Source organism: Sciurus vulgaris (genome assembly GCF_902686455.1).
Source record: "Sciurus vulgaris genome assembly, chromosome: 17".
NCBI lineage: Eukaryota > Metazoa > Chordata > Mammalia > Rodentia > Sciuridae > Sciurus > Sciurus vulgaris.
In genome coordinates, this window is record NC_136478.1 from 269,377 (window position 1) to 291,336 (window position 21,960).

Below are 21,960 nucleotides of genomic sequence, written 5' to 3' on the forward strand. Positions count from 1 at the left end.
TTACAAACAAAATGGCTTATAAACATTGTGTGCAAGTCCTTTTGTGGACTTTATATGCCTTTATTTCTCCTAGGCAAAATACTCAGCAGCAGAATGAGTGGATCACATGGTGTGTGTTCAATATTCTAAGAAACTTAAAATTTCTCTCATGGTGTTTGTGCCATTTCACATTCTTACTGGCAGGGTTTGAGCATCCTGTGACCCCTCAGAGTCCTTAACATCACTTGTGGTCATTGTCTCTCCTGGTGGATTCTGATAAAGTGGCATGATTGATTTCAGTGCTTTGGACTGAATCCAGGTTCACACTACCACTGAGCTAAACCCCCAATCCTTTTAATTTTATTTTTCATTTTGAGACAGAGTCTCATGAATTTGCCCAGGCTGGCTTCTAATGGGATTCTTCTGCTTTAACTTCCCAAGTAGCTGTGAGTATAGCTCACACCACATCACCTCACTACAATTTCATTTTCAAAAAATCACTGTGAAGCCCAGTGTGGCCACGCCTATAATCCCAGATACTCAGTTGGCTGTGGATCACAAGGATCACAAGTTTGAGGTCAGCCTCAGCAACTTTAGCAAAGCCCTAGCAACTTCCCTGTATCAAAATGAAGAAAGGTCTGGGGATGTGGTTCAATAGTAAAGCACCCCTGGGCTCAATTCTCAGGACAAATTTTTTTTAAAAAATCCCTCTGATGCTGGTCGGTGGAGGATGGCTCAGCACAGGCAGAAAGAGATATTTCACGAAGTCCTGGCATCTTCTTTCCAAGAGTAGTTCTTATTGGTACAGGTGCTCTGGAGGGAAACTTGATGCTAGGTCACTGTAAGCACAGAGGGCAGGCACACAGCCTTCCGCAGGACTCAGGGTCTTCTCTCTGAAATTCCTATAAAGATAAAACCGAGTCCTGGGGTGGGAGAACTGGCTAGGAGGTGTCAGGAGGTCAAAAAGAGGCAGCTAGGTCTAGGAAAGTACAGCGCACAATTTACTGGGGGGTTTACTCACAGAAGCCATGGTTCTGGGTGGTCCTGTTGGATGGCAGTAGGATAAAGCTCCACCTACCACTCTGAGGGCTTGTCTATTTACACTGTGTTAGGAACTCTGGGGACAGACCAGGGTTGCTCAGGGTGATGGTGGACAGGTTGGGAAGGTTCAGGGAGATGTATGCATAGAGCCCTGGAGGAGTGGCTGGCAAGGAGAAAGCTCTGTGGAAAGGTGGTTATTCTTTATCTTAGAAGGAGGTTTAGCAAAATGGAACTGGTCAAAGGTATTTCAGTTGTGGGTGCAGGAGAAAGATGCCTGCCTGCCTCTCCAGCATCTTTGAGGTAGCTGTTCTCCCAGATGGCAAGGATGTGCAACTCCAGGGGCACTATTCACTCATCCAATTATGACAACCCTGGAGTTGTGCAATGTGGCAACTCTGTGAGTCCCTTTCAGTCACCTATCTGAACTGTGGTGGGTGGGGACTGAAGAAAAGCAACACTACAGTGCTCACCACCCCCCACCCCCTCTTTGCCAGCTCTCTTGCTGAAAGCACAGGAAAGAGAATACAAAAAGAAAAAAGAAAATGGAGGCACAACTTAACGGACCAGCGATGCTGTAATAAACCACGCAGGGGCATACTTTCGAGGGGAAAATGGCAGCGGGCCACCACGAGGGTCTGGGTTTTACAGGGTTTAGCAGGGTCAGGTCATGGGAGGAGTTTTGGTGGCCACCTCGTTTAGGGTGCAGCAGGAGGAATAGTAAGAGAAGTACCCTGGGCCTATTGTCCACACCCTTCACTCACAGTGACCAGGAATGAGCTGTGTGCTAGACTGTCCCAAGTGCCACTGTGCTCCACTCAGCGGGGCATGGCCCGCTGTGCTGGGGGCAGACTGTGTAGCAGGACAGATCTGTGTCAGGGCAGAGTTGTGCAGGAGGGTGCTCAACTTAGTTCATCTCAAAAAAGAAAAGGGACGAAAATTACAGGAGGTGATTGTGGAGAGGCTAAACTCCTGCATAGTCTCAACAGGCCTGCCCTAAACAGAGCCACATAATCCAACTGAACCTAAAAACAGGCCAGCTTTCTGGAGCATCACCATAGTGGTCATGCATGTGACAAGGAAGTCCCTTCTGCTTTGACTCTGAAAAGCCAGCAGGAATTCTCTTGCTCCTTTCGGCACAAAGCGCCGCCCCCACCCCTCGCCCTGGTCCATCGCTGTATAGCAGCTGTTATGGTCTGCATATGAGGGGTTTCCCAAAAGCTCCTATGCTAATGCAGGAGGTGATATGATTAGATCACAAACCAGTAACCTGATCAGTGACCTTAATCCAATTGATGGATTAGCAATTTGAGTGGACTCCTGGGTGATAGGTGGGGCATGACTGGAGGATTGAATGCCTTGTCACTGCCTCCTGCTCTGCTTCTGCTGCCTGGCTGCCATGTGATGACCATCTTTCCTCTGCTAAGTCTTTCCACCATGATGTCCTGTCTCATTTCAGGTCCAGAGCTATGGAGTTGATCCATCATGGATTGAACCCCTGAAACCATGAGCTAAAATAAACTTTTCCTCCTCTGAGTTGTTCTTCTTGGGCATTTTGGTCACAGGGAGGAAAGTTGACTAACAGAGCAGCCCACCCCAAAACTAGTGGCATCAAATAAAAGCCCTTTTATTATGGTCACCATGACATACAAATTGCCCAGGTGGGGACCCCAAGTATGGAGCTCCATGCACGTTCTCTTTGGGGGTTTTGTTGTGTTGTTTTTGCAGCTATTCTTACAAAAGGCCATTCTGAGTTCTAGAGGAGGGGTCTAGACTCTGACTCTAGGTGAGAGTGGCAAGGCCACTGTGCCACAGAGCCTGTGGTGTGGAAGACATTCTGTGGCCTTCTTTGGAAGATGCAACCTGTCAGGGGCAGAACATCTTCACCTTCAGACAGAGCTTCCTGCATTCCAGTGCTAGGAGGTGATGCAGGAGAGGAGGCAGCAGGGAGAGGCCAAGAAGAGAAGCCAGAGGGGCAGAGGAGGACAGAGATTGTGGGTCCCAGAGCTGCAGCAAGTGACCCCTAGGTAGAATGCCACCCTCTGTCTCTGCATCATTGTGTCCCATGACCACCCAGCCTCTGCCTGTGCATGCCCAGTCTGGTGACCTGCCATCAGTGATCTGCCACCCTGGAAGAACATCAAGGAAAGCGGTATGAACAGAACAGATGTAATAGGAAGGAGAGGCATGTGTGAGGCTGCTGAGCGACTCTGCAACACTTGAGGAGTGGGTGCTACAGGGTACGAGCAGGGAACAGTGAGCACTGACCGCCCTCCCAGGAACATCTAGCTGCCATATGAGAAGGGTCTGAAGGGGCCCAGCAAGAGCAGGAGCTGAGTAAGGACCAGACAAAATGGCAGACATAGCAGCAGATGTGGGGATTGGAGTTCTGGGGGAATTCTGAAGGTCAAGTGTGCTAGTCAGCTGTCACTGTGATAAAATAGCTGAGAAAAACAACTTAGAAGGAGGAGAGGTTTGTTTTAGCTCAGGGTTTGAGACTTGGCCCTGTCACTTTGGATCTGTGCTAAGGCACAGCATCATGGTGGAAGCTTGTAGTGGAGAAGAATCTGTCCATCATGTTGACTGGAAAGCAGAAGCAAAGAGAAGGAAGGAGCCAGTCCCAAAGTCCCTTTCAAAGCTACACCCCAGTGACCTGACTTTCTTCCACAAGGCTCCACCTCCTGAAAGTTCTACCACCTCCCAACAGTAAGTACCACAGGCCGGCAACCCGACCTTTAGCACATGACCTTTTGGGGACATTTAAAATCCACACTCTAACATGGCACCAGCCCAATTTGTAGGCAGAGCAGGTGTGAAATGCACTGGGGATTCTGGGGTGAGACTATCTTTGGCTTCACAGCCACCATGGGGTGAACAGCTTTCCTCCAGCAAGGGTTTGGCCCAAGCACCTGGAAGACAGAGTTGGCATCACCAAAGAGGGGATGCAGGCCTGAGGAGGGGATTGGGACATCCAGACTGTATGCCAGACTGGGAGACCCACATGACCACACCTCCTGGACCTTTGTGCAGTTCCTTCCCTGGCATCTGACCTGGCCCACTGGACACAGCACAGTGACACTGGGCTGTTTCTGGCCTGGCCTTAGGAAGGCCTGGTGCCCTTGGAAGCAGCTGCATGCAAGCTGACCCACCCAAGAGCACCGTGGATGGGAAGAGACTCATGCAGAACAGGCAGACAATCCCGGCTGTGCACAGCTGGTAGATAGTGGATGCTGGTCTCAAGAGTGAGATCTTGGGCTCTGAGTTATCCCAGCCAACACCAAGGGGTATCAAAAATCACCTAGTTAACAGGGTAAATGGTTATTTCAGAGTGGTTAAGTTTGGAGTGGTTTGTTACACAGTTACAGCTGAGACACTGCATGCACACCTGTGTCCCCATCCATGGTGGATGTAGAGCCCAGCCTACATCAGGGCCAGAACCAGACATGTGACCCTTGGCTTCAGTTGCCTGGTCTGAAGACAGGGATAGCAGCCCCCTTGACCTCTGTTCTGCACACAAAGCTGCATGAAGGGTGACCTGAGAAGGTGCTGACTACCTGGAGACCATTTTCAGGGTCCGCCAAGCAGAGTACAGGGCATTTGGGTTTGATGACATGCCTTGGCTTACAAGGGAAGGGGCCACAAAGAGGCAAAGTGGAGTCTGGGCCCCAGGCCAGCAATGCACACACACCGTGGGGCCCTAGGCAGTTGGCTTCCTTGGGTCTCAGCTTCTTTTCCTGTAGGAGGTGGTGGGATGTAGGTGAGCATCTCTTCTGCAAAGTTCTGCTATAAGAAGTGTCCACCAGGGGGTGTGGGGGGCCAGCACATCACCTGGTTCTGTTGCCACACCTCACTGACCCCACCAGGACTCCCCAGAGGGCTCCCCTCCCTGCCTTCCCAGCTCAGGAAGTTTAGGTCTGAGGCTAGTTACTGCACTGAGCAGGAGATGATTAGAGAGAAACCTGAGAGTAGGATTCCTCCTGAGTCATAGGAGATGCACTGAGGTTCTGGGACAGGGCTTTATCCAGACATGGCTAGTCTTCTCCAGCTCCCCTTCCTCACTTCCAGGAGCTCCCCAGGGCTTTGCTCTTGAGATACCTGGCTTCCAGCATAGGCTTGTCTCAGTCACCAGCCTAGGAAACCATGGCCTGTCCCTACTGGGCCATCCTGCTACCTCTCCTCACCCTTCTGAGCCACTTTCCAGGAAAAAAAAAAATCTCCAGCACCAGGCAGGGGTATCTGACAGCAATAGATTTATTAAGTATCCCCCCAAAATATAAACACAAACCAGTAAAAAAACAAAACAAACCATAAAACATCAGGCCTGGAGCCACAATTAAGGAGACAAAATGAGCAACACGAACACAGAAGTGGCCTAAGTGGGAGGACAGCCCAGTGGACTCCTGTGGGGCGGGGTTGGCCATAAATACTGAAGGACTGCACGGGAGCCCTCAGGTGCTGCGATGGCGCTGGGAAGCAGCTCCGCGGCGCTGGGCCAGGCCGCTGTCTGGCGCTGGCTGCAGCCCGCACCGGCTGTGAGCCGCCTCACTTGGGGCCCTGGGCCTCCGACTCCTCCTCGTCGTCCTCGTACATCTCGCCCTCCTCCTCCGCTGTGGCGTCCTGGTACTGCTGGTACTCCGACACCAGGTCGTTCATGTTGCTCTCCGCCTCGGTGAACTCCATCTCGTCCATGCCCTCGCCCGTGTACCAGTGCAGGAAGGCCTTGCGGCGGAACATGGCGGTGAACTGCTCCGAGATGCGCTTGAACAGCTCCTGGATGGCCGTGCTGTTGCCGATGAAGGTGGAGGACATCTTGAGCCCACGGGGAGGGATGTCGCACACGGCCACCTTGACGTTGTTGGGGATCCACTCCACGAAGTAGCTGCTGTTCTTACTCTGGATGGCCAGCATCTGCTCGTCCACCTCCTTCATGGACATGCGCCCACGGAAGACGGTGGCCACGGTGAGGTAGCGGCCGTGGCGCGGGTCGCAGGCGGCCATCATGTTCTTGGCATCGAACATCTGCTGGGTGAGCTCGGGCACCGTCAGTGCGCGGTACTGCTGGCTGCCCCGGGCGGTCAGCGGCGCGAAGCCCGGCATGAAGAAGTGCAGGCGCGGGAAGGGCACCATGTTCACGGCCAGCTTGCGCAGGTCGGCGTTGAGCTGGCCCGGGAAGCGCAGCGAGGTGGTGACCCCACTCATGGTGGCCGACACCAGGTGGTTGAGGTCGCCGTAGGTGGGCGTGGCCAGCTTGAGGGTGCGGAAGCAGATGTCGTAGAGCGCCTCGTTGTCGATGCAGTAGGTCTCGTCCGTGTTCTCCACCAGCTGGTGGATGGACAGCGTGGCGTTGTAGGGCTCCACCACCGTGTCCGACACCTTGGGCGAGGGCACCACGCTGAAGGTGTTCATGATGCGGTCGGGGTACTCCTCGCGCACCTTGCTGATGAGCAGCGTGCCCATGCCCGAGCCGGTGCCGCCGCCCAGCGAGTGCGTCAGCTGGAAGCCCTGCAGGCAGTCGCAGTTCTCACACTCCTTGCGCACCACGTCCAGGACAGAGTCCACCAACTCCGCGCCTTCCGTGTAGTGGCCCTTGGCCCAGTTGTTTCCCGCCCCACTCTGACCTGTCAGGGAAGAGGAGGAGGTGACAGGCCGGGCCAGGGGCCTGCTGCCCAGATCAGCACCTGCCTGAGCACGGCAGAGGGCGACTGTGGAAGAGCTGGTGCCTGCTTTCTGTAAGTACATAACCTGCCCCGTGCACCTTCTCCACCTGCAGAGGGGCCCTGGCCATGGCAACTGGGTGCTGGTGGCCCCAGCTGCATGATGCCCAGCATCGAGAACTCTGGACAGGAAACTGAGACCCTGGGGTCAGTCCAGTGCCTTGCTGTCTCCCAAGGGCAACCTGGATGTCCAGCCCACCTTCCCTCCAACCTCAGAATACTTGGTAACTCAGGACTGGAGGAATACTAGCACCCAGCAGCTGGGCGTGCCAGGTCAGGAAGGAGGAAGTGAGGTGAGGCCTCTTTCCGCACCTGTGTGAACAGGTGCCTGCCCGGGGCACAGGCGCAGAGGTGTTGGCCTCTCCCCGCATTCTCATAAATGGTGTCCCCAGCTTCTGTCCCACCAGTTCCGTAATGATTCCAAAATCTTACTTGTATTTTACTCCTCATTCTTCTGGAAATGCAAGAGTGGTGTTTCCCACACAGAATCCTTTCTCTGCACCTCCAGTGCCCATGTGTAAACTGGAAAGATTATTTCCAACCTGCAAGAGGCTTTGTCCTATTTCTGACTCGCCCCTCTACAACCTGGGTTCACCTGCCCAGGCTGCTGGACCCTCAGAGCATATATAGCAGGGGAAACTTACCAAAGATGAAGTTATCAGGCCTGAAAAGGTGCCCGAAGGCCCCAGACCGGACACTGTCCATGGTTCCAGGCTCCAGATCCACCAGGATGGCCCGAGGCACATACTTGTGAGCTGAGGGGAGAAGGGGGCTCAGTAATGTGGTTACAGTGAGTCAGGACTCCCCTCTTCCTTCTAAATCCTGCCATGTATAAAATGGTCGATACCCTAGATGGGCAGAATCTAGTCACACATCCCTGTGGGCAGGTTAATATTTCACCAGTTTCCTATGGAAATCACTGTGTTGGTTACCAAACAGCCCCTAACCAAGCCCTCCAGGTGACCTGGCTGTAGGCCCTCCCACTGCCTGCTCCTCTGGACTGCACACATGCCCCGATGGCCAGTAGATGTTTGCAGCTCACTCTGCGCTGGTTGTCAACTGATTTGTCATTTTCATTCTGTGAGTTTGGATGCCCCATCTCCAGTACACCTGTTGGCCTCTAGGCCACCTGGTGGAGGCAGAGATGTTAGAACTCCGCCTGCCCAGGCGCCCCGTCCCCAGGGGGAGGTGCTCACAGGAGGCTTCATTGTAGTAGACGCTGATGCGCTCCAGTTGCAGGTCTGAGTCTCCCACATAGTTGCCACTAGGGTCGATGCCATGCTCATCACTGATGACTTCCCAGAACTGCAACAGAGGCACAAGGAGGGTCAGCAAGCAGCCATGCCCCAGACTAGGCCCCGTCCCACCTGGAGTCTCACAGCCCATGACTAGAAAAACCCTGGCTGTCAACTGTCAGTTGACCCACTGCTTGCATGACCAGGCTGTCCAGGGCCCAGGGGTGGACCAGGGCTCTGCCCACACAGACCAGGTTCCCAGACCCAGCTTTGCATTCATGGGCAAAGAGATAACACCTCCTAGGATAGTTTTACTGTTCCTTCTTTCCAGACAAGGAAATGCAGGCCCAGATCTGGCATGTTCTTAGCCATTATGTGTAGCCCTTGGCATCAGAGTAAGCAGGGTCCAGTGCTGGGGCTCAGCACTGCCTGTCATGATTTAGATGTGTAGTGTCCCCCAAAAGCTCACATGTGAGACGATGCAAGAAGGCTTAGAGGAGAAATGACTGGGTTAAAAATGACCTAGCCCAATCAGTGAACTGATCCACTGACAGGATTAACTGAGTGGTACTGAAGGCAGCAGGTAGCGTTAGCTGGAGGAGGTGGGTCCCTGGCCGGGGGGGCGGGGGGGTTGTGCCTTTGGGGTATATACTTGTTATCTGGCATGTGCAGTCTCTCTCTCTGCTCTCTGATGATCATGTGAGCTGATTCCCTCCACCACACTCTTCCACCATGATGTTCAACCTCACCTTGAACCCCAAGGAATGGAGTTGGCCTTCAATGGACTGAGACCTCTGAAACTGTGAGCCCCAAATAAACATTTCCTTCTCTAATTGTTCTTGTCAGGTCTTTTAGTCACAGCAGCAAAAAACAAAACAAAACAAACAAACAAAACAAAACAAAACTGACCAAAACACTGCCTCAACCAGGTAGACTCCAGGGACCCTGAGAGCCAGTCTCAGCAAGCACCCCCAACTGGGTCTGCAGCTGGGCCACTAGGGTCCCACCTGGGAACAACTTCCCTGAGCCAGCCTGTCCACATGTAGCCTGAGGTTCATGTTCTGCCTCCTGCTGCTCTCACCTGTCCCACCTTAGACAAGAACACACAGTGCTTCTCAAACTCTGGTCCCACACCTGCAGCAGAGTAGGGTAGCATGGGGCACATGCAGAAGCATGGTGAGTGAGGACTCACAGCCTGGCCCCACCTCTTCCCAGCTGCATCACCTCAGGCAGGTCACCAGGATTTTCTGTGCCCTGGTGCAGTCTATACAGTGAGCCAGATGATAACAGGTCTTTGTAGGAATACAGTGAGCTAATCTGTGCAAAGCAAATTAATAACTCATAGCAGATAGTTAGTGCCATGCAGAACCATTAGCACACATGCCAGCACACAACAACACACCCCAGGTGAGAGGGAGCTGCAGAGAAGGTCTGCTCTCATCCCAGGGACACTTCCTTGGGGCACAGGGTCTCCTGACAGGAAGCAGGCCTCCTCAGTCACATGCCTAAGACTCCCAGGTTTGTAGGACTGAGGCCCCTCCCATCACCTCCTCTTTGCTCCTCAGGGCAGCTGTGACTTTCAGAAGAGTTAATGGTGGGAAGGCCTCCAGAAACAAAGGGCCTCTACACAGGAGTCGTGTGCTGGTGGGAGAAAACCCTTTGCATGTGCTTGTCTATATTTAGATGTCTGACAGAAACAGGGGTGCCTGGGCTCTGGGCTGGGAGAGGGACTGCTTTTCACTGACCACTCTTCTTTGGTACTGTTGGAATTGTCATGTGCACATGTTGGCTTCTAAAGTAAGATTAGTTAAAAATAAAGAGTTTGAACAGAGCAGTTATTAATAAAACAGGAACCTGGCAGCTTATCCCAAGGGACTATTTTCAGAGGTCACCTCTCAGCAATGATGGGACTGGATTTCTTTCCCTCTTGTGTACTTTTGTCATTACTAAGTTTTATTGTTCTCTCTGCAGTAAGTGTGTGGTAATTTTTAGTCAGGGAAATAAAAACACGGAAAGGTCAGAGGCATTTGGAGCTGTTCTGCTCTGACCCTGGAGGCCGTCTCAAAGAACTGTTTGGTTGCTGACAATCCAGAGCCAGGGGTGAGAGGGGCTCAACAGAGTGTGTGTGAAACACTCAGTCACACGTGGTAGCCATGCATCCAATGAGAAGCAAACCTCCCCAGAGAGGGGACCAGTCTCAACCCTGACAGGGTGGGTGAGACAATGACACTCACAAGTGACTGGCCCAGGCTTGACAAGAAAGCCTTCCACAGGCTTTCACTGCTAGCAAGACCTTCAGTGCTATTTAAAGTTTTAAAACCACATGCACAGGTAATTAAATGATATGGACCAGAAGAATAGGAAATTGTGTCCAGGCTTGGGGAGTAGGACCCAGAGGGGAAAGGTGTTTCCCATTTGCGGTGCTTCTTCCTTTTTTTTTTTTTTTTTTTCCTTCCAAGTCTCAGTACGTTGCCCAGGTGGGCCTTGAACTCCTAGGTTAAGTGACCTTCTTGATCCCCCTGTCTTCCCTAGCAGCTGGGACCAAAGACTAAAGCCATCAGACTCTGCAGTGTTTCAACTTTTTACAGGAAAAACATATTGATCATTGCATTTGTAGTTAAAAAAAAAAAAAAAAATCGGTGGGCACAGTGGTGCACACCTGTAATTCTAGAGACTTGGGAGGCTGGGGCAGAAGGATGGCAATTCATGAGACCCTGACGCAAAGTGAAAAATCAAGAAAAAGGGACTGGGGATGCAACTCAGTGGTACAACTTCCCCAAGTTCATCACTCAGATTAAACAAATCTAAAAATCTTATCAGTAAAATACATTATGTAACATGTTTAATAAACAAAGCAATATGATTTTGAAAATTAAATAGCATGATTGCAGAAAAGGCGTAGCACGGATCCCTGGTTCCGGGTTCAGTCTTGCTTTGGGACCCCAGGTCGTCCACAGCAGCCGCGCCGCAGCCTCGGAGGACGGAGGACGCGGGCTGGGCCCCGAGCGCCGGGCGGCGAAGCTCCCGCCCAGGGCTGGCAGGGCCCCGCCCGCAGGCCCCGCCCACGGCGGAGGGCGGGCGCCCAGTCCTCCCGGCCCGTCCCGCCGCCAGACAAAGGCGCCTCGAGGCCAGCCTGGACTGCCCTGCCCGGGAGGAGGACGGGGTCGGGCCCAGACCCGGCAGGGAACCAGGGCGCCGTCTGGTCTCGTCTGCTTGGGGGAGACGTTGGTCCTCGCCCACCCCGTGGTGACCACGCCGTTTCTGCGACAGACCTGGACCTAAAACCCTGCTCTGCCCAACCTGTGGCGTGATCCGGGCGAGTGACTCAGCTTCCCGGAGCTCCGCTGTCCTGTCCTTGGGGGCGGGGGTCCATCTCGCCACTGCCTTTGGGATGACGGAACACGGCCCCTAGGACGGCGCTTCAGCAGCTCGCGCTGGCGGTGGCTCTCACGAGCAGCCAATGCTCTGCTCAGCTGCGTCTGCCGAGCGTCGGCTCCTGGCCGCCCACCCTGCCCTGCCTCCACCCACGCACCCAGCCAGGCACCCCCTGGAGCCCTTGGCCCTTTGTTTTGAGCCGGGCCCACCCAGGAACCCAGGAGCAGGGAAGCGGCCCCTTGCCCACCTGCTGCGAGTAGACAGGTGAAATGCAGCCCATGACAGGGACCCTGCCACCAGCTGTACCATTGGCAAGCAACAATGGCCAAGAAATGTCCTGTGGTCTGGGGTAGAGGCCGAGCAGATGAATCCTTCACACAGGACCAGCCCAGGGGCTTCCAGCTTGGTCTCTTTGGACCCTCCAGGGCAGGGTTGGGGGGCTGCAGAAGGGAACTGCTAAGTTGCTTCACACTGATCACTGATCACCACAAAGGGGGGAATGGAAAAGGAAAGTATCTCCCTCCCCCCCAAGAAAATTTGCCTGTTTGCTTGTTTTTGTTTGTTTGTTTCCTTTTAGTCCTAGGGATTGAACCCGGGCCGCCACACACCAGGCAAGTGCTCTACCTTTGATAAACATGCCCAGCCCTTTATATTTTGGGACAGTCTCACTAACTTGCTCAGGCTGGCCTCCAACGTGGGGTCCTTCTGCCTCAGCAGGGATTATGGAATAGCTGGGGTTAGAGGCTGCACCACCACACCCAATCAGAATTTGTGTGTGTGTGTGTGTGTGTGTACCAGGGATTGAACTCAACCACTGAGCCACATCCCCAGACCTATTTTGTATTTTATTTAGAGACAAGGTCTCACTGAATTGCTTAGGGTCTCGCTAAGTTGCTGAGGCTGGCTTTGAACTCTTGATCCTCCTGCCTTAGCCTCCTGAACCACTGGGATTACAGGCGTGCACCACCATACCTGGCCAGAAATTGTTTTATTGTTGTGGTTGGTTTTGTTTTGGTACTGGGGATTGATCTCAGGGACACTTAACCACGGAGCCACAACCCCAGCTCTATTATTATTATTATTATTATTATTATTTATTTTAGGGTGTTGCTAAATTGCTGAGGCTAGCTTTGAACTTGTGATCCTCCTGCTCAGCCTCCCCAGTGGCTGGGATCACAGGCATGCACCCACCACGCCCAAGACAGAAATTAAATTTTTAAACAAATTAAGAAGAACAACTCGAAAGGAATAAAAACAGGCAAACCTAAGGTCCATAGTCTAGTTCTTAAGACACTGTCCAGCACTCTGTAGGCTGCATGAGGAACTGGGTATAGACTTGACTTCTAGCCCTGAGCTTTTGCCTGATGTCTGCCTGTGGGATTTAAGTGCTGGGCCAGTCCTAGCAATAGGAGCAGGGTCACCAGGCAGGCCTCAGGGTTGCCAAACCTCCCTCCCCCAAACTAACCTCTGACTCTTTCAGGAGCAGATGTTCAGAGCAGGCCTGGCCCTGTGACCACAGTGAGGAGTCTTCAGCCCCTCCCATCAGGTCAGGGCAGCTGTCACAGACTGCCCCAGGAGTCCTGATTAGATCTGAGAACCCTGGCCCTCAGGCCTCCCCTCCCCCAGGATCCCTCCTAGAGGGACACAGCTGTCTCTTCTAGTGATTAGGGAGTCTCCCAGGTACTGGCCCCCCCACCCCCCATCAGAGGCATCTCCACCCTAGAGCTGAACTTGCAATTAACATGTCAGCCACGTGGCTGCCCCAGCCCATTGTAATTAGCTTTTTTGTTCCTGCCTGGTTTCCATGGTAACAGTCTCCCGAGGAAGTCCTTGCCCAGCCCCTTCCCCTCCAGGACCTGTCTCCCCCAAGGTCCTCCTGGGAACTAGCTCCACAGCATCCCTGAGCTGGGTCCCTGGCTTCAGTCCTGACAAAGCCCTGTCCCTCCACATTGTTCTGCGGACGGACGCTTCCATCCACCCAGCCCAACCCCGGGTCTGCAAGGGATAGAGCCAAGGGGACAGCCAGCTGTCTTCCACCTGCTGTGTGACCTTGGGCAGGGAACACCCTTCCAGGACTTGGGGACAGGACAGCTACCACACAGTTTGGGAGGGGATGAGGACACCTGAAATTCCATGCAGTCACACACCAACACCTTTCCTGGGCTCAGTCTGACATCTGTGAGGCGAACTAACAATGAGGGAAAGTGGAGGGGGATGCAGCCTCCATCCCTGGACCACCCTTTGTTCCGGTGTCCAAGCTGGAGTGGTATGCCCTGGGTGGGCGCGGTCCAGGGAGGCAGGGGGGCTTCTGCCCAGAAAGAGCAGGGTGGAAAGCAGAGTCCAGTTTTGGACCAAGGTCACCCCAGAACAGGCCCAATTACTCCAACAAAGGAATAGGGTGGGGCTGGGAAGCTAGGGTTGTCAGAACAAGGCTGGGGACAGGAGGGTGGCTGTGTCCCTTGGAGGACATCCTGTTCCTCCAGTGAAGGTTTGGGCAGAGGGAATGATTATGGCTTTGGGGGAGAGCCCCACCCAAAGCTGCTCACCCTATCCCTCACTCAAGGCTAAGGTGCGGCCCCAAAGAGCGCCACGCCCAGGCAGTCCCCCAGCTGGCCTGCTGAGGCCCCCGGGGGAAGGAGAAGGCATAGATGGAGCTGAGGTTTAGAGGTTGAAGTGTGCTGACCCCCAACAGGCCGAGGTCACCTGGGGAAGGACTGAGGAAAGGCGGGGTGGGGACGCAGGGCGAGGGCGGGGGACGACGCTCATCCCTTTGTTCCGGGCTGGGAGCGGCGCGGGGTGCAGCCCGCGGTGCACCACGCCTCGCTGCCCCGGGCCGCCGCCCGGGGGTCGCCCGGCCCGCGCCGGGACGCAGGGCGGGCGGGGGCGGCGCGTGTCCTCACCTTGGCCCCGATCTGGTTGCCGCACTGGCCGGCCTGGATGTGCACGATCTCCCTCATGCTGGCTGCGTCGGGCGGGCGGCGGCGGAGCGCGAGCGGACAGTCGGGCGGGCTGCGGAGGGTCGGCGGCCCCCGCCGCCCGCTCTTATAGCGCCGGCCCCGCCCCCGCCGGCTTGACATCAGCGGGCGCGGCCAATCCCGGGGCGCCGCCGCAGAATGCGGCACCGGCTCTGCAGCATCAGCACCGCGCATCCCGGCTCCGCCCGCGCAATGCGGCGCTACTCCCGCCGCCGGGACTGGGCCGGGCCGGTGCCTCTGAAAGGAGGGGCTGGCCCCCAGAGGGGCCGGTTGTGCGGGTAGGGGCTCCGGGGAGGACAATAGAGCTCCCCGTGGCCCTGGACATCCCTTCCCGCGGCAGCTGCCCTATTGGGTTCCACCGCTGCTGCAGCCCCACCCTAAGGCTTTGTGAGGAGGGTCTTTCTTCTCCTCATCCGCTTAGGAACCAACCCCCATCTTCCCGGGTCCCTGTCTTGTGGCAGACAAGGTACTCTGTTCTCTGCCGGGTCGGTCCGTAGGGGTGGGCGAGGCAGGAAGTGCTGGAGCAGACCCTGAACCCACTAAGAAGAAAGCAAGCTTCAGACGGGGCCCAGAAACATCCAAGTCAGGAGAGCTATGGAACAGAGGGCGGCAGTTATGTGTGCAGCTCAGAGTCAATGTCGTGGCAATGGAGGGCGCCACCTGTCCTCCTTCCCCAGTGGGATGCTGTGAGGAGGCATTGTACTCCTGGGCATCCCCAGTGCCTGGCACACGGCCCCTGCTCTATGAATATCCACCTCAGGAATCGTCCTAAAGGTACATAAGCCAGACAGTGGACCACCCCCCCCCCAGGGCAGAAGGTAGTGGGCAGCAGTTTCTGACTGACTTGTTCCCTGATGTCACCTATATCCTTGGACTTTTGCTACAAGTGAGGGCAAGGAGCAGGCCTGGAGCCATCGGGAACTGCCTACCTAGGGAAGCTGTGTGCATGGAGTCGGGAACATCTGGTAGAGAAGTCCAATGGTCAGAAGAGGAGGGAGAGGGTGAGTGGCCGTGCCCCACCCTATACATACTTACTGCACTGGTTTAGTACTCATCTAGGGCCAGACATTACAGTGGCATCTTATAATGAGGTCCTCCTGACATTTTGATGACAGAAATCCCTTAGGAAGGGTCTCCGGCAGCACCACAGTGGGTAGTGCCCCAAGCAGCATCCACTTCACAAGCCAGCAGCTGAGAACAAGCCCTCCAGTCTTGCAGGAGTGCTCTGTGGTGAGGTCGCGTTTCTCTGCCCTCTCAGGAGAAGCTCTGCACTTTGGCAAGCATAGAAATGGGTCTTTTGTTCTCAAGATGTGCCCCTCCCCCATGGTGTGTCCATGATGTGGCTTTCTGTGGTTGGATTCCAGCTGTCCCCATTCAAGGAGTCCTGGGTGAGCATTTGGCTGTGCCTCCTTGTCTGAACAAGGGAAGAAGCTTGGAACCATCCATAGGCCTGGACTACCTCTCTGCTGGGATGGCATCAGACCAAGCCAGCTCCCCCTCTGTCCCCAGAGGGTTCTGATGCCAGGCTGAAGGCTGACTCACTGTTCTGTCTCCCAGCAGAGATGGGCCTTGCCGGGAACAAGCAGTCAGCGCTGGAGCTGATGGCATGGTGGGGGCTGCTTACTAGACCTGTCTGAGAGAAGGTTAGCAGTACACAATAGCTCCCACAGATCCTGCCCCAGGGAGTAGGTCTACTGACGTCCACCGTCTATGCAGGAAAATGAGGTTGCTGTCTCAGTGAGAAGCCTAGGTCGCCTCAGAGGAGGGGCCCAGGGGGTCGACCACTCCCTAACACCAAGCAGTATAATTCACCCCAATTCGCCTACAGCCCTGAGCTTGCTCTTGGACATCCTGAGTCCCCAGGCAGACTCATCCCATCATCAGAGGCCTTGTCTAAATATTTCCCAGGGCTGGCCGAGCACTGACCCAGCTCCCAGGAGGGCAGTGCCTAGCAGAGAACAGATCCTAGCCCCTGTTCCACCCTGGACCACAGGCCCCTCTGGGCATCTCATAGTAGATGAGATGATCCTATTCACTGTGTGCCATAGCTGGGGGTTGCAGGGATGGGGACAGGAAAGGGGCATGCTCTGGTTGGGGTCAAGTATGTGCACCTCGGGGGCTGGGACTGGTGATCCTGATACTACCAGTGTGTAGTTGGGTCAGAGGCAGCCTGTGTGGTATGAGTCGTATCACCATGGGGGTGACTGGGGGAGGGGGCTGCTGAGCATGTGTCCTTGGCTCTGTATCGGGGTTTGCAGCCACAGAGAGACAGACAGCCAAGAAGGAGTTGAGGGTCTGAGGTCCACACGCTCTTCCCTGGACACTGGAGGCCGCTGGGACTGTGGTCTCTTCCCCTGGGTAGGCAGCATGGTTTCTGGGATTCCCTTTTCCCCATCATAACTCCTGTCCCTGCCTTCCCCTGACCCAGATTTCAAGCAACTTCTGGAAGAAGCCAGACAGATAGTGGTCAGGCTGAACCTGAGCACAACATTATTACCAGACTCTTTCCTGGTCCTGAGGCCAGGCACTGGCTGCTGATTCAGGCCAGCAGTCTCTTCTGCAGCCAGAGCATGCTTTCGCTGGAGCCCCATGCCTGGGGTGAGTGTGGTGCCAGACTCACACTTTCGGGTCTCCACTGAGCCTGCAAACTGGCCTTCAGATGGTCAGCCCCACTCTGTGGACTTTCCCTCCCCCATGCAATTAGGCCCATCCTGCAAATCCAGTCCCCACAGCTCACTTTTTAGAGCAGCCTGCTGCACGACTGCGGCTGGATCTTTCTGGTCACAAAGCCCTTTTTCTTCAGACTCTGGACAGGAGCAGTGTCCCTTCTCCATGGCTCCCATTGCTCTTCTAACCCAGAGACTTCCTGTGCCAGCTGCTGAGGGCGCAGGCCCCAGGAGCTGGCGGTGAAAGCCAAGTGATGGTGGAGTTGCCTATTCACGGGTGGAGGCGGACCACCCTAGGACAGAGGCTGTCTCCTCAGGAGCCTTGTCTGCCCCTGCTGCCCAGGGCCCGAGGCTGTCCTCTCCCCAGCTTCCTCCACTCCCCACAACTGCTTTAGAGGGATGGTCCTGGAGGTCAGACTTCCCCTCTCCCTGGGCCAGGTCTGTGGTTCCGCACCTTTAGAGATCGTCTAGTCTGTCCCTTGATAAATAGGACCTGGAAAGGAAGAGCCTATCCAAGGGCACACAGCACTCGGGCCGCTGGATACCACTATCTTACTCTGCCCAGCACCCTGCGCTTTAGACCAGAATCCACCCTCCCTGCTCACCAGGAGCACAGCAGCACCTCCTTGAGTGTCAGGCGGAGCTCACGGCTACGAAAGGCGTAGATGAGAGGGTCGACGATGGAGTTGCAGATGATGAGGGCCAGGAAGAGGTTGAAGTTCTTAAAGACGCAGCTGCAGGCAGGGTGCTGGGGGCAGAGGATGATGAGGGTGAGGTGCAGGAAGAAGGGGCCCCAGCACAGGAAGAAAACACCCAGGAGAGTAGTGAGGGTCACAGCGCCCTTCAGGCAGAAGCCCTGGTGCACTGGGCGCTGCCTCTTGTGGAGCCGGGCGATGCCCCGGGCATGCTGGCATGCCCGGGCAAGCATGTGGATGTAGAGAGCTGCCATGAGTGCCAGCATGGCCAGAAAGAAGGTGACGAGACAGAGCAGGACGGCCACGTGGTTGTAGTAGGTGATGAAGAGGGTGCTGGAGAGGATGCTGGCCATCCAGATTACCACGATGGCCCACCGCACTCGGGGCAGCGTCACAATGCTGTGATAGCGTAGTGCGTAGAAGATAGAGATGTAGCGGTCCACAGCAATGGCACCCAAAAAGCAGAGACTGGACACCATGGAGCCACAGGTGAGCACGTCGATGACATTGTTCAGCTGCTGCACCACGGCGGCTGGCATTGCCAGGGCACCCACCTCCAGCAGCAGGAAGATGGTAGTCTCCAGTGCGTTGCTGGTGCTCACCAGCAAGTCAGACAGGGCCAGGCAGCAAATGAAGCAGTACATGGGAGAGTGCAGGTTGCGGTTCTTGGCGATGGCAACCACCACCAGCATGTTCTCCACCAAGCTCACCAGCCCCAGGCCAAGGAAGAGCCCATCAGGAATGGACACCAGCAGGCACTGGGGGCCTGTCTGGTTGGTAGCCAGCCGGAACTGAGGGGTGGCCATGGGGGTGGAGTTGAGACAGCCCAGGAGCCTCCTCTGTACAGGCATAGTCCTGTCCTCAGAGCAGTGGTGGGTGGATGGGGGAGCTTGCTCCAGCTGTCAGTTTCCAGGCATCCTGCTCCACTCACTGTGCATCAGGAGGGTTCAGGTGTCACTCACACACGTCCTGCTCATACTCACTGGCTGGACAAAGTTGGCATAGGCATGGCCTGGGCAGAGTCCAGACACTTCCTGGCCAGGATCCGATCCTGAGTTCTGCGGTGTGGACCCTCTGCTAATGGAGCCTCAGTTCACAGTGCCAGCAAACCTAGTCCTCCACTGGCCTCCCTGCCTCTTTTCTGGAGGCTGCTCGGGTTGGGACATTTCTATGCTTCTCGTCTTCTCCCATACTCTAGGTCACCTGCCTCTGATAACTCTGCCTGGCCGCCTGCCTCCCTGGGCCAGAGGCGGGCTGAGGAAGAATGGAGCCTTTCTCTGCATCTTTTAAGTTGTCTGCGGAGCCCCTCCTCCAGAGGGTGGCACATGATGGGCGTGCGCCTGGGATGCGTGAGCGCCCCAGGAACCAACCGCCAGGGGCGCGAGTGGCACCCAGCAGGCGCCAGAGCCCGAAGACTCCTGCGCACAGTGCCACGTCAAAACCCTGCTGACCTTCCCGTGCTCCTGCCCCTCGCCACAGTCCTGCCTCTGCACCCCCTTCTGCGAAACTTCTGATTCTCCTGCAGCTTCATCTCGGCTTCCTCTGCACTCCCTGTGCTGCTTGGCTCTGCTCCATGGTGTGTGCCAAGTGGCACCAACACCTCTGGGAATTTTTTTTTTTCTTTTTTGAGACAAGGGCTCCCTAAGTTGCCCACCACCGTGCTGGCTTTATAGATCTCTTTCTTTTTTATTCATTTTTACATTTTTGCTGTGAGTGGAGTCCCACCAGAGCCACACTTGCCATCCTGAGAACATGTAAAATGATTAAAGTCTCAGAAAGTTGTCAAGGCAGGAGTCACAGTCTCAGCAGAGGCACAGCTCTGGACACACCCCCATGGGACCAGCGTGTGACACTAGGGCAGCTCTTCCCCCTGGCTGCAGCACCCTGGGGGCTGGTGGAGGACTGTGGCTTACTGGAGACTAGACTGAGGGCGTCCTGTTGAAGTCCACCAGCACCCTGTCAGCATGCAGGCGTGCCGCTCACTGGGGCACCAGCTGCAGCTGCCTGCCCCTCCCTGGTGGCACCCATTTCTTCTGGGAGCATCAGGACCTGGAGCTGGGGCCACATCAGGGCAGAGTCTTGCCTCTGGCCTTAGTGGACCATGGCAGGTGAGCGACCAGTCATTCACAGCCCTCGCCTGGGTGGGGAAGGCAGGCCTGCTCCCACCTGGGCATCTGCTGGGCTCCCTCCAGGTGTCCCAGCACTTCCTGGGCAAGATACATCTGTGTGTGCGTTTGTGTCTTACATTGTGGGGGACTGAACCCAGGGTCTTGCACATGCTAGACAAGCCCTCTACAAATAAGCTACAGCCCCAGCCCATTTTTAAAAATTAGGTTCTCTTTTGTGGTACTAGGGATTTAATCCAGGGGTGCTCTGATACTGAGCTATATCCCCAAACCTTTTTATTATTTATGATTTATTTATTTATATATTGGTGGTACTAGGGATTGAACCCAGAGGCCCTCTACCACTGGACCATACCCCCAAGCCCTTTTATTTTGAAGCAGGCCTTGCTAAATTGCAAAGGCTAGCCTCAAAGTCGTGATCCTCCTTGGCCTCAGGTGTCACTGGGATGACGGGTGTGGCCACTACACCAAGAAACCCTGGGGTGTCTTTAAAGCATTTGTTACTGTGATACTCATGCTAGAATCCATTCTCTCACTCCCTCATCTACCCCACTGCCAGATGACTTGGGCCACGCCACACACACCACACTGGCGTGTGAAAGCACAGGGCAGCACCCTTAACACCTGTTAAACTCTCCTTACATCTCCACTCTGCAGCTTATGAGCATCTCATTTTCACTTATGGAACACTTAAGAACAATACGAATGAAAATCCACAAACGGCAAACTCGCAGAATGACAGATGCCCCAACCTGAAGGCACCAGGAAGCAGCACCTGCCCAAGAACAGCCTGGGGTCCCTGCCTGCCTGCCCCTGCAAGTCACTGTCCTGACCTCCACACCACAGGGGGATTCTACCTTTCTTGGAAGGTCATATAAATGGAACCTTCTTGTTCATATTTTGACTCACACTGAGATTCATCCTTGTTATTATGGGTAATTAAAATCTTCCCATTTAGACCATGTGGTATCCATTATGTGAGGAGATCATGCTTGGCATTTGGATGGCTTCTGGTCACTTGGATGGCCCAAGTGCTGCTGAAGCCTTGGTGCCTGTCCTCTGGGGGCCAAGGGGCATGTTGGTGCCATGAGGTGTCCACCTTTAGTGGATCTGACCGTTTTCCACGCTGGTGGACTGTTTCTTTCTGGCAGCTCACCAATCCGCCCAAGCCCTCACTGAAAGGCTGCACAGTGCTGAGTCCCCCGTGGCCAGCATGGAGGACAGGGCCCACACTGCCAAATTCTCAGCTCAGCTCTTTGCTTCCATGACCACTGTCCCTTATTGAGAACTGCCCAGGGGAGTGGGGTCCCCAGCAAGAGGGCTGTGCTGTATCACTGGCCCTGAAGCTATGTGGAGCCCAGGCACCAGCAACTGCAGACCACTGTTCGCCTCGGGGCAGTGGCAGGCAAGCAGCCCCCACGCCCTGCTTCCGGCCACATCTCAGGGATGTGGGTGTTCCCACTTGCATGAACAAGGCCTTTGAGAGGGATGCAATTTTCCCCACCCACCTCTGCCCAGCTGGAGACTTCAAAGGCATGAGACTGGGGTAGGCTTTGTCCAGGTGACCACATCCTTCCTCCCATGAGACCCAGCTGGCGGGCATCAGAAACAAGACAACGCTGCCTCCCGACTCTCATATTGGATCTCACTGGACACATGCTGCAGGCTCTGTGGGAAGGAGCCCTGGCTGTCTTGGCACCCCTGGAGGCAGGAGACTGGCCCTCAGCGCAGCTCCCTGTCTGGCACCAGGTGGACACACTTGGCCTTTGCTGAGTACCCTGGTGCCCGCACACGATCCGTGGCTCCAGCCAGGCCACACAGGGATGGCGGGACCACTGCCTGACCCTTGTGGCTAAGCATGGCTTCTCAGGAAGGATGGGTCGCCATGTCTCGATGACGTCAGCGTCCTTTAAAGTCCCTGTTTGGGAGGTGACAGGGAGGTTTGCTCCCAGGTACCCACCCTGTCTGGCTCAGTGAGAAAGGTGCAGCTGGTCAGCAACCCTGCCCATCACACAGGGCCTCCTGCTGTGGCCAAGGGGTCCAGAGAGGAGCCAGGCCTGCCATTAGCCCTGGCTTGCTCAGCAGCTAGGCCTGTGGCTGTTCAGAGGAGATGTGAGCAACACTAGGAAAGTGCTCAGCTGCAGCACTGCTTAAACC

General features: G+C 55.3%; 2 protein-coding genes across 2 annotated transcripts; both read right to left on the reverse strand.

The window, feature by feature from the left end:
• Positions 1-5,540: 5,540 nt before the first annotated feature.
• On the reverse strand, positions 5,541-14,396 carry TUBB3 (tubulin beta 3 class III). The gene is made up of 4 exons (XM_079118473.1): positions 14,242-14,396; positions 7,928-8,036; positions 7,376-7,486; positions 5,541-6,635 (listed from the first exon to the last, which is right to left on the reverse strand). The coding sequence occupies exons 1-4, from the start codon at positions 14,296-14,298 to the stop codon at positions 5,560-5,562; spliced, it is 1,353 nt and encodes a 450-aa protein (XP_078974599.1). The 5' UTR covers positions 14,299-14,396; the 3' UTR covers positions 5,541-5,559.
• A 227-nt stretch (positions 14,397-14,623) lies between these two features.
• On the reverse strand, positions 14,624-21,598 carry MC1R (melanocortin 1 receptor). Its single transcript, XM_079119169.1, has 2 exons — positions 17,588-21,598; positions 14,624-15,949 (listed from the first exon to the last, which is right to left on the reverse strand). Coding segments are annotated over exons 1-2 (942 nt in total). The 5' UTR covers positions 18,529-21,598; the 3' UTR covers positions 14,624-15,948.
• Between the last annotated feature and the right edge of the window lie 362 nt (positions 21,599-21,960).

Excerpts from the sequence above, each read along its gene's own strand:
- TUBB3 (XM_079118473.1), bottom strand. The coding sequence starts at position 14,298 with ATGAGGGAGATCGTGCACATCCAGGCCGGCCAGTGCGGCAACCAGATC. Across the intron at positions 8,037-14,241 it reads GCAACCAGATCGGGGCCAAG|TTCTGGGAAGTCATCAGTGA; the intron begins GTGAGGACACGC and ends CCTCTGTTGCAG. Across the intron at positions 7,487-7,927 it reads CTACTACAATGAAGCCTCCT|CTCACAAGTATGTGCCTCGG; the intron begins GTGAGCACCTCC and ends TTCTCCCCTCAG.
- MC1R (XM_079119169.1), bottom strand. The coding sequence starts at position 18,528 with ATGCCTGTACAGAGGAGGCTCCTGGGCTGTCTCAACTCCACCCCCATG.